The sequence below is a fragment of the Tamandua tetradactyla genome, chromosome 19, assembly GCF_023851605.1.
Source record: "Tamandua tetradactyla isolate mTamTet1 chromosome 19, mTamTet1.pri, whole genome shotgun sequence".
Lineage (NCBI taxonomy): Eukaryota > Metazoa > Chordata > Mammalia > Pilosa > Myrmecophagidae > Tamandua > Tamandua tetradactyla.
Genome location: NC_135345.1, coordinates 44357768 through 44372202, shown reverse-complemented (window position 1 = coordinate 44372202; position 14435 = coordinate 44357768). Strand labels below are relative to the sequence as shown.

Genomic DNA, 14435 nt, shown 5'->3' with positions numbered 1-14435 from the left:
CTTTCATGCAGAAGACCCAAGTTTGACTGCCAGATCATGCACCCCCCAAAAATTAAATCTACAAATATTACCTAATATAAGAGCATTTCAAAAATAAACTTCAATATAAAAACTAAAACTTTATTTGAGGAAATATACAGGAAATTTAAGTTTCCTTTTGCATATTTTCAAGTCTCTAAACTGCCTTACTCCAGTAACTCTAAAACTCAAAATCCAGATGAGCTGCTGTGAAGCAAACAGAATTATACCTCTCTACTAAACTAGTTTTTTAAAAACTCTTCAAAGTGGTTAGAAATCCCTGTTGTCCCAGACCACTATTACATCACTTAACTATTCTTATCTGTGATCATCTATTATGAGTCTTCTTCAAAGTCAATGTAGAAAAGAGGTTCATTTTTAGAACTATCTTATATGGAAGAAAACTAAGACTCAGGGTAGTCAAATAAGTTACCCAAGGTCACACAGCAGGTAAGTGCTAGAGCCTCAAATTGAATCCAAGATTGTCTGATGCCAAAGGGTGTTCTTAATGACATAGATTTATTGCCTCCATGAAATGTGCTGCTTTGAAGAGTGAAGTCACTGCTCATTCTAAAGAACAGAGTTGCAAACAGGGGTTCCGTCAGCACTCAGTGACTTCTGGAAAAAGAAGCCAGACAAGAATGTTCAAACTCTACCTGGATTTGAATAAGCTGTAACTAAAAGGAACTAAAAGGTTCCTGTTCTTTGGTCACATTATTTTTCTAAAATTGTTAAAGCAATTGATGTTTTTCTTTGCCATTACCCTTTCATTGGGTTTTTGAAAAAGTAATTACCACGAAATTTGTGATGAAAATACAAAATAAACTTCAGTGGAAAATTAGCTTATAAATAAGAGTATACAGCCTTATGGTTACCATATTAAATAAATGTAAAAATGAACTATACCCTTAGAATAATATACCTATTAAGAGTTCCATATAAACAAATTTTGTATATTTAATTCAAAACACCACTGTGCTGATTTGAAAAGATGTATGCACCCCAGAAAAGCCATGTTTTAATCAAAATCCCATTTCATAAAGGCAGAATAACCCCTATTCAATATCGTATGTTTGAAACTGTAATTAGACCATCTCCCTGGAGATGTGATTTAGTCAAGAGTGCTTACTGAGCTGGATTAGGTGGCGACATGTCTCCACCCATTGGGGTGGGTCTTGATGAGTTTACTGGAATTCTATAAAAGAGGAAACATTTTGGAGATAGAGATTCAGAGAGCGGAGAAGAATGACATAGCCACGAGAAGCAGAGAGCCCACAAGCCAGCGACCTTTGGAGAAGAAGGAAAACACCTCCCAGAGAACTTCATGAAACAGGAAATCAGGAGAGAAAGCTAGTAAATAACGCCTTCCTTGCCGTGTGCCCTTTCAGCCAAAACCTTGTTCACTATGTGCCTTCTCACTTAAGAGAGAAACCCTGAACTTCATCAGCCTTCTTGAACCTAGATATTTTTCCATGGATGCCTTTGATTGGACATTTCTATAGATTTGTTGTAACTGGGATATTTTCTCAGCCTTAGAACTGTAAACTAGCAATTTATTAAATTCCCCTTTTTTAAAAGCCATTCTGCTTCTGGTATATTGCATCCCAGCAGCTAGCAAACTAGAACAACCACTTTAAAAAAACAGAAGAAAATACATTTACCTCTTACTTGGAGAGGTTCTTGCTTAATAAGTGGAGCTTTGAGTTCTGCGCCGATATTTTCTGCTGCAAAATTTTTTTAAAAATACATTACAAAAATAGTTGTTTTCAGACAAACCTATAAACTCAATTAATAGTAGCTAACTTAATCTAGCAATGTACAAAAACACATATCATATACCAAGTGGGATTTATCTCATCAAGAGTAGTTAAATATTAGAAAATCTACTAATTCTCCTCACTAACAGATTAAAGGAGAAAAAGTACAGGATCATGTCAAGAAATGTAGGAAAAGTATTTAGTAAAATTGCACATCCATGTAAGTTTTAAACTATTTTAGAAAATGGAAACAGAGAGGAATTTCCTTGAAGAATAAAACAAATCTTAAAAAAACATTGCATTCAATGGAAAAACTTAAGATATATACCTTTTAAAATAAAGAACAGGGAAAGAATACACATTGGTGGTTCTACTCAAAACTGTTTCAGAGATACAACCACTCAGTGAAGTAAGAATGTCTATGAAATGGTGCTGGGGGTATCGACTCATTTAATTCATACAATACCCTAAAAATTAGGTGTTATAATTATCTCCATGAAAATAAATTACAGATATTCACCCAAAGTTAAGTCTTAACAACAAAATTTAACAGAAAAAGTACATCATGGAATACCTACAAAGATCTATCACAAGTTCAGAAACAAATAAAACTAAATAATTAGGGATACATACAAATGGGTAAAGCTATCCCTTTTATGGACTGAAATGCAAGCTTCAGGATAGCCACATGGATATTACAGGGAAAACGGGGAGTGTGAGAAGGATTTGATCAGGTCGATAATGTTCTCAGGCTGGGTGGGAAATTCCCAGGTGTTCCTTTTATTATGTATTTAAATTTACTTTTACTTTGTATATACATCTCCTTTAAAAAAAACTTTCTAATTATGAAATATAGTATATATACAAAAAGGCAATAAATTTCAAAATACATTGCAACAAGTAGTTACAGAACAGATTTCTGAGTTTGGTATAGGTTACATTCTACAAGTTTAGATTTTTCCTTCTAACTGCTCCAAAACACTGGAGATTAAAAAAAATCAACATAATGATTCAGCAGTCATACTCATTTTGTTAAATCCTATCTCCTGTTACAACTCCTTCCCCTTTGATCCTTTTCTCAATTATCAGGACTATTTGGACTATGCCCATTCTTTCATGTTGGAAAGGGGTATCAATAATATAGGATAGGGCAACAGAACTAGCTGACGTTCTTGGGGAGGCTGGCCCCTTTGGATTTATGACTTATCTGATCTAAGAACCATCTGGAGGTTGTAGATTTCTGAAAAGTTATCTTAGTGCATGAAACTTTTGTAGAATCTCAGAGTCCTATGTATTCTTTAGGTTTGAGAGGAATGCCTTTGGTTGTGGTTTGGTTAACCATGGTTACTAGCGATATCTAGCTGAAGCTTGCCTAAGAGTAGCCTCCAGAACAGCAACTCTCTATGAAATCTTTCAGCAGCTGATATCTTATATTGTTACATTTTTCCCCCATTTGATCAGGAAGGCGTTGTCAATCCCATGGTGCCAGGGCTAGGCACACAGCTGGAAGTCTGTTCTACATGGCCAGGGAGACTTTCGCCCCTGGACGTCATGTCCCATGTAGGAGGAAGAGTTAATGATTTTACTTGCAGAGCTGGGCTTAGAGAAAGACAGGCCATAACTGAGCAACAAGAGGTTTTCTGTATAAAATTCTTAGGCATAACTAAAGGTAGGCTTACTTTCTCCACTACATAAATAAGCCTCATAAGAGCAAGTCTCAAGATTGGGCTTGGCCTACTGACTTGGGAGTCCCTAAAGTTTGAGACAGTTATTGGGGGGTTCCTGGTGGTAAAGTTTAATAGCTCCAAATTTTTTCTCCAGTCTTTCAAGGGACTTTGTCAACGCTTTTTTTTTTTTCACAGGCAGGCACCAGGAAGTAAATCCAGATCTCCGGCATGGCAGGTGAGAACTCTACCTGCTGAGCCACCATGGCCCTTATTGTTTTAATGTGAAATACACACACATGCAAAAAAAGCAACAAATTTCCAAGTACACTTCAACAAGTACCCACAGAACAGATTCCAAAGTTTGGTATGGGTTATGGTTCTATGATTTTTCAATTTTTCTACCTTCCAAGACACTGGAGACCAACAGAAATATCAATATAATGATGCAGCAATCATACCCATCTGTTAAGTCCTATATTCTCTGCTACAGTCTCCTTCTCTTTAAATAATCTATTTTCATGAATGCAATAAATTCCGATGCACAGAAATCCAGGAAGATGGCCAAACAGAGTACTTGAGATCAGCCCTGCTCTATGGAAAAGTCAGAGACAGATCAGGAGGGTGACTGAGGCAGTGATTTGGGAGTGTGGCTGACCTGGGAGAGCATTCTACACCACACAGGGCAGCCTTTGTTCCAGAGGCCGAGGAACTAACAGGCAGAAAGCTGGAGCCTCGTGCACAGACCACAGGAGTGCATGGACAGGAGCCAGGGACTAGGAAGTAAGCCAAACAGCATTTTTTGTGCATGCTACCCTCAACAGCGCAGCCCTGTGACTGGCGACTCACCCTATACCACATGCATGCCAACTGCATCACCCGCTGCCATTCTCTGCACTCCAGGCACCTCCATCCCACCAGCGCTCGGTGCATGAACCTATGCCACACCCACAACCAAAGTACAGCCCAACCCAACTCTCCTGCACCCCTCCGGAGCCCTACTTTCCCCTCCCTGTTTCCTCTAGGTGATTGCCGCACATAAAGGCTGCGGACACTGATCTCCATCCCCAGGCTACCCCTATCGTCCTGCTCATAGTGTCCCATAGCCTCACCATGCCCCCCGAGTTCTGTGTATCAGTTTATAGCACTCCAAGACCCATGCATGTGCAAGGGCCCCAAATTATATCATTCAGCTCTGGGAACCTCAGTTTACAGCACTCCTAGAACCACACATGTGCACGGCCCTCAGCCACACTTCCAAGCTCTGAGAAATTGCTGACCTGCGTAGCCAGGACACATAAACCACCAATCTAGGAAGGTAAAATGCTGACCTGCTACCACAGTACTATGAATGTGCACAAAGGGCCCCATACTTTAGACCAGTGCACACCAGGGTTAGGCCAATTCAGACCACTGGACCCGCAGAGCTACATTCTCCCTGACCACTGTGCACCCACGTTCAAAGCAGCAGTGTAACATCCACAACCTGAGTCTATAACTTCCCCAAAACAAATCACCGCAATGAGTATTCCACACCGTACCCTGTTCCCTGTACAACCATCCCGCAAACACAAGGCCTTAGACCACTGAAAGAAATCAACTCCCAAAGTAAATCAATCATGACATTTACATGCCACAAAGACAGCAGAAGATCATTAAGCATATCACAATGCAGTAGATATAGCCCTGCTTAATGACCAAATTAAAAATCAGTGAAACACAGACGTTAGAATTAAAGATGTTCATTCAACTCTATTTAATAAAATAAGTGGGAAAGCAAATGACATAAAGGAGATCAAGAAGACAGTAGAAGAGCATGAGGAGGAATGTGAAAGAACAAATAGAAAAACAGAGATTAAAGACTCTGTTGACCAAATAAAAACCATACTAGAGGCACACAACACCAGACCTGAAGAGAGAAGAAAGAATAAGTGATTCGGAGGAAAAGATAACTGATGTCAAAGACTCAAAACAGCAAAGGGCAAAAAAGATGAAAAAAAATTGAATTGGATCTCAGGGAAATGACAGACAAAACAAAGCACACAAATATAAGAATCACTGGTGTCCCAGAAGGAGAACAGAGAAGTAAAGGGCTAGGAAGAGTAGTTGAGGACATAATGGGGGAAAACTTCCCAACCCTCATTAAGGACATAAATATATAAGCCAAAGAAACCTAACATATTCCAAACAGAATAAATCCAAATATACCTTCCCCGAGACACATACTCATCAGTCAGTCAATGTTGAAGAGAAACAGAAAATCCTGAAAGTAGCAAGAGAAAAACAATCTACTATACAAGGGAAACCAAATAAGACTGAGTTCAGACTACTCAACTAGCACCCTGGAGGCCAGAAGGCAGTAGTATGATATATTCAAGATCATGAAAGGGAAAGACTCCCAGCCAAGAATTCTGTACCCAGCCAATACGTCCTTCAAAACAGAGGGAAAGATTAAACTTTTCACAAAGAAGTCCTGAAAAAAATTTGTCAACCAGAGACCAGCCCTACAAGAAATACCAAAAGGAGTTTTGCCAGCTGAAAAAGAAAGACAAGAGAGAGAGTCTGGAGGAGGGCACAGAATTGAACAGTACCACGAAGGCTAACTTAAAGAATACAAAGAGAAAGAAAAGAATATATACAGATCTGACAAATAAAATTAAAAAGATAAGATAGTAGAATCAAGAAATGCCTTTACAGTAATAACTTTGAATGTTAATGGACTAAACATACCAATTAAAAGATACAGATTGGCACAATGGATTAAGAAACATATTCCACCTACATTCTGCTTACAAGAGACTCATCTTAGACACAAGGATACAAATAGATTGAAAGTGAACGGATGGAAAAAGATTTTCCATGCAACTTGTAATCAAAAGAAAGCAGAAGTAGCTGTATAAATATCGGACAAAATAGACTTTAAATATAAAGACATCTAAGAGACAAAGAAGGGCACTATATACTAATTAAAGGGTCAATTCACCAACAAGATATAACAATCATAAATGTTTATGCTCCCAATCAAGGAGCTCCAAAGTACATGAGACAGACATTGGCAAAACTAAATGAAGTGATAGATGTTTCAACAATAATAGTAGGGGGCTTCAATACATCACTCTCCTCTACAGATAGAACAACTGGACAGAAGATCAACAAAGAAAGAGAGAAATTTAATACTCTGATAAATGAATTAGAATAGGTCACTGCATCCCAAAGCACAAGGATATACATTCTTCTCTAGTGCTCACAGAACATTCTCAAGGATAGATCATATGCTGGGACACAAAACAGGTACTTACAAATTTAAAAACTTTGAGATTATTCAAAGCACTTTCTCTGATCACAGTGGAATGAAGCTGGATCTCAACAACCACCAAAGAACAAGAATATTCACAAATATATGAAGATTAAATAACACACTCTTAAAACCAGTAGGTCAAAGAAGAAATTCCTAGAGAAATCAGTAGTTATATGGAGATGAATGAAAATGAAAATACAACTTATCAGAATTTATGGGATGCGGGAAAGGCTGTGCTGAGAGGAAAATATGTTGCCCTAAATGCCTAAATGACAAAAAATGAGCAAAAACCGAGGACTTACAGCATACCTGGAGGAGCTTGAGAAAGAGCAGTAAACTAACCCCAAAGAAAATAGAAAAAGAGAAATAACAAAATTAAAGCAGAGAAAAATGAATGGGAGAACAAAAGAATAGAAAGAATCGATAAACCCAAAAGTTGGTTCTTTGAGAAAATCAATAAAATTCATGGACCACTAGCAAGACTGACAAAGAAATAAAGAGAGAAGATGCAAATAAACAAAATCAGAAAAGAGAAGGGGTGCATTACCACAGAACCTGAAGAAATAAAAGAAATCATAAGAGGATACTATAAACAACTACACGCTAACAAACTAGAAAATTTAGATGAAATGGACAAATTCCTGGAGACACGCAAACAAGCTCCACTGACTGAGGAAGAAATAGAAGATCTCTACAAACCAATAACAAGTAAAAAGATTCAATCAGTTCTCAAATATCTTCCTACAAAGAAAAGTCCAGGGCCAGAGGCAATACAGCAGAATTTTACCAAACATTCCAAGAAGAACTAAAACCAATCCTGCTCATTTACAAAAAACTGAGGAAAAAGGAACTCTACCTAACTCATTTTATGAAGCTAATATCATTTTAAAACCAAAACTGGGTAAAGATGCCATAAGAAAGGAAAACTAGAGGCCAATCTCTCTAATGAACATAGATGCAAAACTTCTTAAAAAAATATTAGCAAATCGACTCCAACAACACATTAAAAGAATTATACACCATGACCAAGTAGGGTTTATATCAGGAATTCAAGGATGGCACAACACAAGAAAATCAATTAATGTACTACTACAGAACATTAACAAATAAAAGGGAAAAAATCACATGATCAAGTCAATGCTGAAAAAGCATGTGACAAAATTCAGCGTCCTTTTCTGATAAAAACACTCCAAAAGATAGAAATCAAAAGTAATTACCTCAATATACTAAAGGGAATATATGAAAAACTGACAGGGTGGGCCATGGTAGCTCAGCAGGCAGAGTTCTCGCCCACCATGCCAAGACCCAGGTTCGATTCCTGGTGCCTGCCAATGTGGCGGGGGTGGGGGGGAAAACCCGATAGACAGCACTGTACTCAATGGAGAGAAAATGAAAGCTTTCCCCATAACATCAGGAACAAGACAAGTATTATTATTCAGCATTGTGCTAGAAGTTCTAGCTAGAGCAATTAAGGCAGGACCAAAGAAATAAAAGGCATCCAAATTGGAAAGGAAGAAGTAAAACTCTCATTATTTGCAGATGACATGATACTATAATTAGAAGATCCTGAGAAATCTACAGCAAAGTTACTCATGCTAATAAACAAATTCAGCCAGGTGGTGGGATATGAAATTAATGTGCAAAAATCAGTAAAAGTTCTATACACAAGCAATGATCTAGCTGAGGAGTCAGTTAAGGAAAATTCCATTCAAAATAGCAACTAACAGAATCAAATATTTGGGAATTAACTTAACTAGGGACTAATACACAGAAAACTACATAACAATGCTGAAAGAAATCAAAGGAGATCTAAATAGGTGGAAAGACATTCTCTGCTCATGGATAGGAAGGCTAAATATAGTTAAGATGTCAATTCTCTCCAAAATGATCTACAAATTCAACATACTACCAATAAAAATTCCAGCAACCTAACCCCACAGGGGATAGGTCAAGCCTACTTAAAATTAGGCCTAAGAGTCACCCCCTAGAGAAACTCTTTTGTTGCTCAGATGTGGCCTCTCTCTCCAGCCAACACAGCGAGCAGACTCACCATCCTCCCCCTGTCTACGTGGGACATGACTCCCAGGGGTGTGGATCTTCCTGGCAACGTGGGACAGAAATCCCAGAATGAGCTGAGATTCAGCATCAAGGGATTGAGAAAACCTCGTAGACCAAAAGGGAGAAGAGTGAAATGAGACAACGTGTCAGTGGCTGAGAGATTCCAAATAGAGTTGAGAGGTTGTCCTGGAGGTTATTCTTACACATTAAGTAGATATCACCTTGTTATCCAAGATGTAATGGAGAGGCTGGAGAGAACTGCCTGAAAACGTACAGCTGTGTTCCATAGTCACGTTTCTTGATGATGATTGTATAACGACATAGCTTTCACAATGTGACTGTGTGATTGTCAAAACCTTGTGTCTGATGCTCCTTTTATCTACCTTGTCAACAGATGAGAAGAACATATGGAATAAAAATAAATAATAGGGGGAACAAATGTTAAAATAAATTTAGTTTGAAATGCTAGTGATCAATGAAAGGGAGGGGTAAGGGGTATGGTATGTAAAAATTTTTTTTTCTGTTGTCTTTTTATTTCTTTTTCTGAATTGATGCAAATGTACTGGGAAATGATTATGATGATGAATATGCAATTATGTGATGATATTGTGAATTGCTGAGTGTATGTGTTGGGAATGTTTGTGTTTCTTTCTTGCAATTTTTTTAATTAATAAAAATTTTTTTTAAAAAATTCCAACAACCTACTTTGAAGATCTGGAAACGCTAATTACCAAATTCATCTGGAAGGGAAACAGACCCTGTGTTCTAGTTTGCTAGCTGCCAGAATGAAACACACCAAAGACAGACGGGCTTTTAATAAAAGGGGATTTATTTCATTAATTCTTCAGAGGAAAGGCAGCTAACTTTCAACTGAGGTTCTTTCTGACATGGGAAGGCACAGGGTGATCTCTGCCAGCCTTCTCTCCAGGCCTCTGGGTGCCAACAACTTTCCCCGGGGTGATTTCTTTCTGCATCTCCAAAGGCCTGGGCTGACCTGCAAGTGCTGAGATGAGGTATGCTGAGCTGCTTGGGCTGTGCTATGTTGTGCTCTCTCATTTAAGTACTAGCCAGTTAAGTCAAACATCATTCATTGCAGCAAGCACACCTCCTATCCGACTGCAGATGTAATCAGCAACAGATGAGATTCACGTACCATTGGCTCATGTCCACAACAACAGAACTAGGTGCTTTTACCTAGTCAAGCTGACAACTGAATCTAACTACCACACCCTGAATAGCTAAAAGTATCCTAAGAAAGAAGAACGAAGTGGGAGGTCTAACACTTCCTGACTTTGAAACCTATTATAAAGCCAGTGGTCAAAACAGCATTGTACTAAAATTTATATTTTGACTAGAGTATCTCCTAATATAACTTATGCGGACAGCTTAACACCATAAGTACAAGGAACCTTGAGTAGGGCATGAGACTTTGTAAGTTTGTCCAGTGTAATCCCCCAATAAATTCCACAGTGATTTGAACAGTGAATAAAAAATTATGTGCAAAGTCTCCTTGGAGCAATGGCGAGAATGGGGGAAAATTCAACTTTCCCAAGTGGAGAATTCTTGATATTCTCACAAGCAGTGGGGACAACCAAAGCAACAGGCTGAGCCCTCAATATGGGGGTTTGTTCATATGAAACTTAACCCCACAAAAGATAGGCTAAGCCTACTTAAAATTAGGCCTAAGAGTCACCCCCAAGAAAACCTGTTCTGTTGCTCAGATGTGGCCTCTCTCTCAGCCAACATGACAAACAAACTCACTGCCCTCTCCCTCTCTACATGGGACATGACTCCCTGGGGTGTGGACCTTCCTGGCAACGTGGGACAGAAATTCTAGAATGAGCTGGGACTCAGCACCATGGGATTGAGAAACCCTTCTCGACCAAAAGGGGGTTAGAGCGAAATGAGACAAAATAAAATGTCAATGGCTGAAAGATTCCACACAGAGTCGAGAGATTATCCTGGGGGTTATTCTCACACATTATACAGATATCACCTTTTTAGTTAACATGTAATGGAGAGGCTGGAGGGAACTACCTGAAAATGTAGAGCTGTGTTCCAGAAGCCATGTTTCTTGAAGATGATTGTATAATGATAGAGCTTTTGCAATGTGACTGTGTGATTGGGAAAACCTTGTGTCTGATGCTCCCTTTATCTACCTTATCGACAGACAAGTAAAGCATATGGACTAAAAATAAATAAATAATAGGGGGAACAAATGTTAAAATAAATTTAGTGGATTGAAATGCTAATGATCAATGAAAAGGAGGGTTAAGGGGTATAGTATGTATGAATTTTTCTGTTTTCTTTTTATTTCTTTTTCTGAATTGATGCAAGTGTTCTAAGAAATGATCACAATGATAAATACACAACTGTGATGATACTGTGAGTTATTGACTATATATCAAGAATGGAATGATACATGGTAAAAATGTTTGTGTTTGTGTGTTGTTATGTTTAATAAATAAAACAAACAAAGAAAAAAAACCAGCATAGTACTGGCACAAAGGTAGAAGCACTGCAAAATGGAATTGAATCTGGAGTGCAGAAATAGATCACGAAATTCATGATCAACTGATTTTTGGGAAGGCCCCCAAATCCTCTGAACTGGGACAAAATAGTCTTTTCAATAATTGGACATGGAAGAACTGGATAAAAATAGTCAAAAGAATGAAAGAGGACCCCTATCTTATACACTACACAAAAATTAACTCAAAGTGGATCAAACACCTAAATAACTAACACCATAAAGCCTCTAGAAGAATATGCAGGGAAACACCATCAAGACCTAGTGATAGGAGGTAGCTTCCTAAACTTTACACCCAAAGCACAAGCAAAAATAGAAAAAAAATAGATAAATGGGAACTCCTCAAAATCAAATTCTTCTTCACTTCAAAAGACTTTGTCAAAAAGGTGAAGAGGCAGCCAACTCAATGGGAGAAAATATTTGGAACTCACATATTGGACAAATGTTTGATTTCCTGTATATACAAAGAAATCATACAAGTCAACAACAAAAGAACAAACAACCCAATTATAAATTGGACTAAAGATATGAATAGGCATTTTTCTGAAGAGCAAATACAGATGGCTCAAAAGCACATAGAGAGATGCTCATTTTCATTGGCTATAAGGGAAATGCACATCAAGACTACAATAAGATACCACCACACATCTACAAGAATGGCTGCTATTAAACAAACAGGAAATAATAAATGTTGGAGGTTATGTGGAGAAACTGGGACAATTATGCCGTGCTAGTGGGAATGCATAATGGTGCAGCCACTATGGAAGACTGTTTGGCAGTTCCTTAGGAAACTAAATATCGAGTTGCTCTATGACCCAGCAATAGCACTACTTGGTATATATCCAGAAGAGCTGAAAGCAATGACACAAATAGACATTTGCACACCAATGATCATGGAAGCATTAGTCACAATTGCCAAAAGAGGAAAACAAACCAAATCCCCATCAACAGATGAGTAGATCAAGAAAATGTGGTATATACATATGATAGAGTATTATGCAGCAGTAAGACAAAATGATGTCCTGAAGCACACGGCAAAATGGATGAACCTTGACAATGTAATGCTGAGTGAAATTAGTCAGACACAAAAGGATAGATACTGTATGATTCCACTTTTATGACCAGAATAAAGGTATAACCAGAGGCTTATAATACAGAATATAGGGGACTTAGAGATACATAGAAGCTAGTGATGGGTGAATCATTAGCTAATGAGGTTAAACTCCAATGTAAGGGAATAGATAGGCATGAAGGTGTTACTCTACGGGTCTATAAGTAATATTACCATATTGAAGATGAACAAGATTGAAAGGGTTGTATAGACCTACACATCCCACTGATTAACACTAGAAATATGAATTAGTTCTTGCAAGAATTACTTCAAAGATATGATTCTTGTAGAGAGAATGTTTAAGTCCAGGGTACAAGGGGAAGACTGTTATTGCATGCTATGAACTATGTTCAAAAGGAAACTATCAGCACTACCACACCAACAGCAGAGGTAAATAATGGGGGAAGGGACAAGAGTTAAGAGGAGGTTTAGATTTCCTATTTGGCGAGGGTGTGTTTATTGGTTTTCTTTCTCTTGGGAACAATGAAATTATCTAAAATTGAGAATGTTGATGGACTGTAAACTTTGGGTCCTATACATGATGCCCAATGAACGCAGGTGGCTGTAGGATCATTTCAGCCAATCCTAAAGAATACCTAGGGCATTATATAAGATTCTACAAAGATACTTTGCACTAGGGTAACTTTCCAGAAACTTAGAACCTCCAGGTGAGTCACGGGACCAGATATGTCCTGAAATGTAGAGGAGCCAACCTCTCCAGAACATCAACTAGTTCCATCCTCCTATCCCATATCATCGACAGTCCATTCCAACATGAAAAAGTTAGAATGGGCACAGCGCAGATACCCCTAAAGAGTGGGATAAAGATCAAAGGAATAGTGGAGTTAAACAGAAAACTTCGGGTTTAACAAAGTATGAGTGCCGAGTAATTATGCTGATATTTCTTTTAGTCTCCAGTACCTTAGAGCAGCTAGAATTAAAAAACCTAAAATCATGGAATTGTAACCCATACCTAAAACTGAAATCTGTTCTATAACTAATTGTGCTGTGCATTTAATTTTTTTTTAACTTTTTACTGTACAGTATAACATCCAAAGCAAAGAAGTAAAAAAGGAATAGTTTTCAAAGCCTCTCCAACAAGTAGTTACAGGACAGACCCCAGAGTTTGTCATGGGCTACCATACGATCCTCTCATATTTTTCCTTCTAGCTGCTCCATAACATAGGAGGCTAGAGGGCTTAAATATTTTTTTATGATCACAATCGACTTTTTTTCCTTCTTTTTTTGTGAAAAATAACATATATACAAAAAAGCTATAAATTTCAAAGTACAGCACCACAATTAGTTGTAGGACATATTTCAGAGTTTGACATAGGTTACAGTTTCACAATATTAGGTTTTTACTTCTTGCTGGTCTAAAATACTGGAGACTAAAAGAGGTATCAATGTAACGATTCAGTATTCATATTCATTTGTTAAATCCTAGAGTTATAACTCTACTATCACCTTTGATCTTTCCATTCCTCTCTTTAGGGTGCTTGGGCTACGGCAATTCTAAATTTTTGATATTGGAAGGGTCTTAATGTTTGGCACAGTATTCGGGGTTTCTCCACTGGTAAAGTCCTGCCAATACTTTTTAATTATCTGTTGGATACAGTCCAATGTACTCTGGGATGTATCCAGGTATTACATTAAATATGCAGAGTTATAAGTCCTCATATCAATTCTGGACTCCATGTGTTTGGGTTGTTTAAATGAGCTATCCTGACAGGTTGAGCAAGATTATGTGTTACAGAAAATTTAGCTTCTGGAAAACATAAATCTCTCTTCCTTTGGCTTCATAGAGTAGGTGAAGTTCTAAAATACAGACAGTGTCATCCTTATCCCTATATTCTGATTAACCTTAGTTTTGATCTGACTGACTTCATTCTTATCTCTAATTGAAGCCTGATCTCTTTTTGAGTTTCTTTAACAGTTGTTGTATATAGGAATGCTGACTTTCAGAGTTGCAGAAATATAACTCTGAGTCCTAGGTGTCACA

At 37.9% G+C, this 14435-nt stretch overlaps 1 protein-coding gene across 2 annotated transcripts in view; it reads right to left on the bottom strand.

Moving 5' to 3' along the window:
- Positions 1 to 14435, bottom strand: part of SLC30A9 (solute carrier family 30 member 9) — a 138492-nt gene that overhangs the window by 88373 nt on the left and 35684 nt on the right. The window contains exon 3 of one of the 2 annotated variants that reach the window (XM_077136758.1): positions 1680 to 1742. The exons of the other annotated variant lie outside the window; for it this stretch is intronic. Coding sequence (XP_076992873.1) covers positions 1680 to 1742 — 63 coding nt within the window. The remainder of the gene's footprint in view (positions 1 to 1679; positions 1743 to 14435) is intronic. 2 annotated transcript variants of the gene reach the window in all.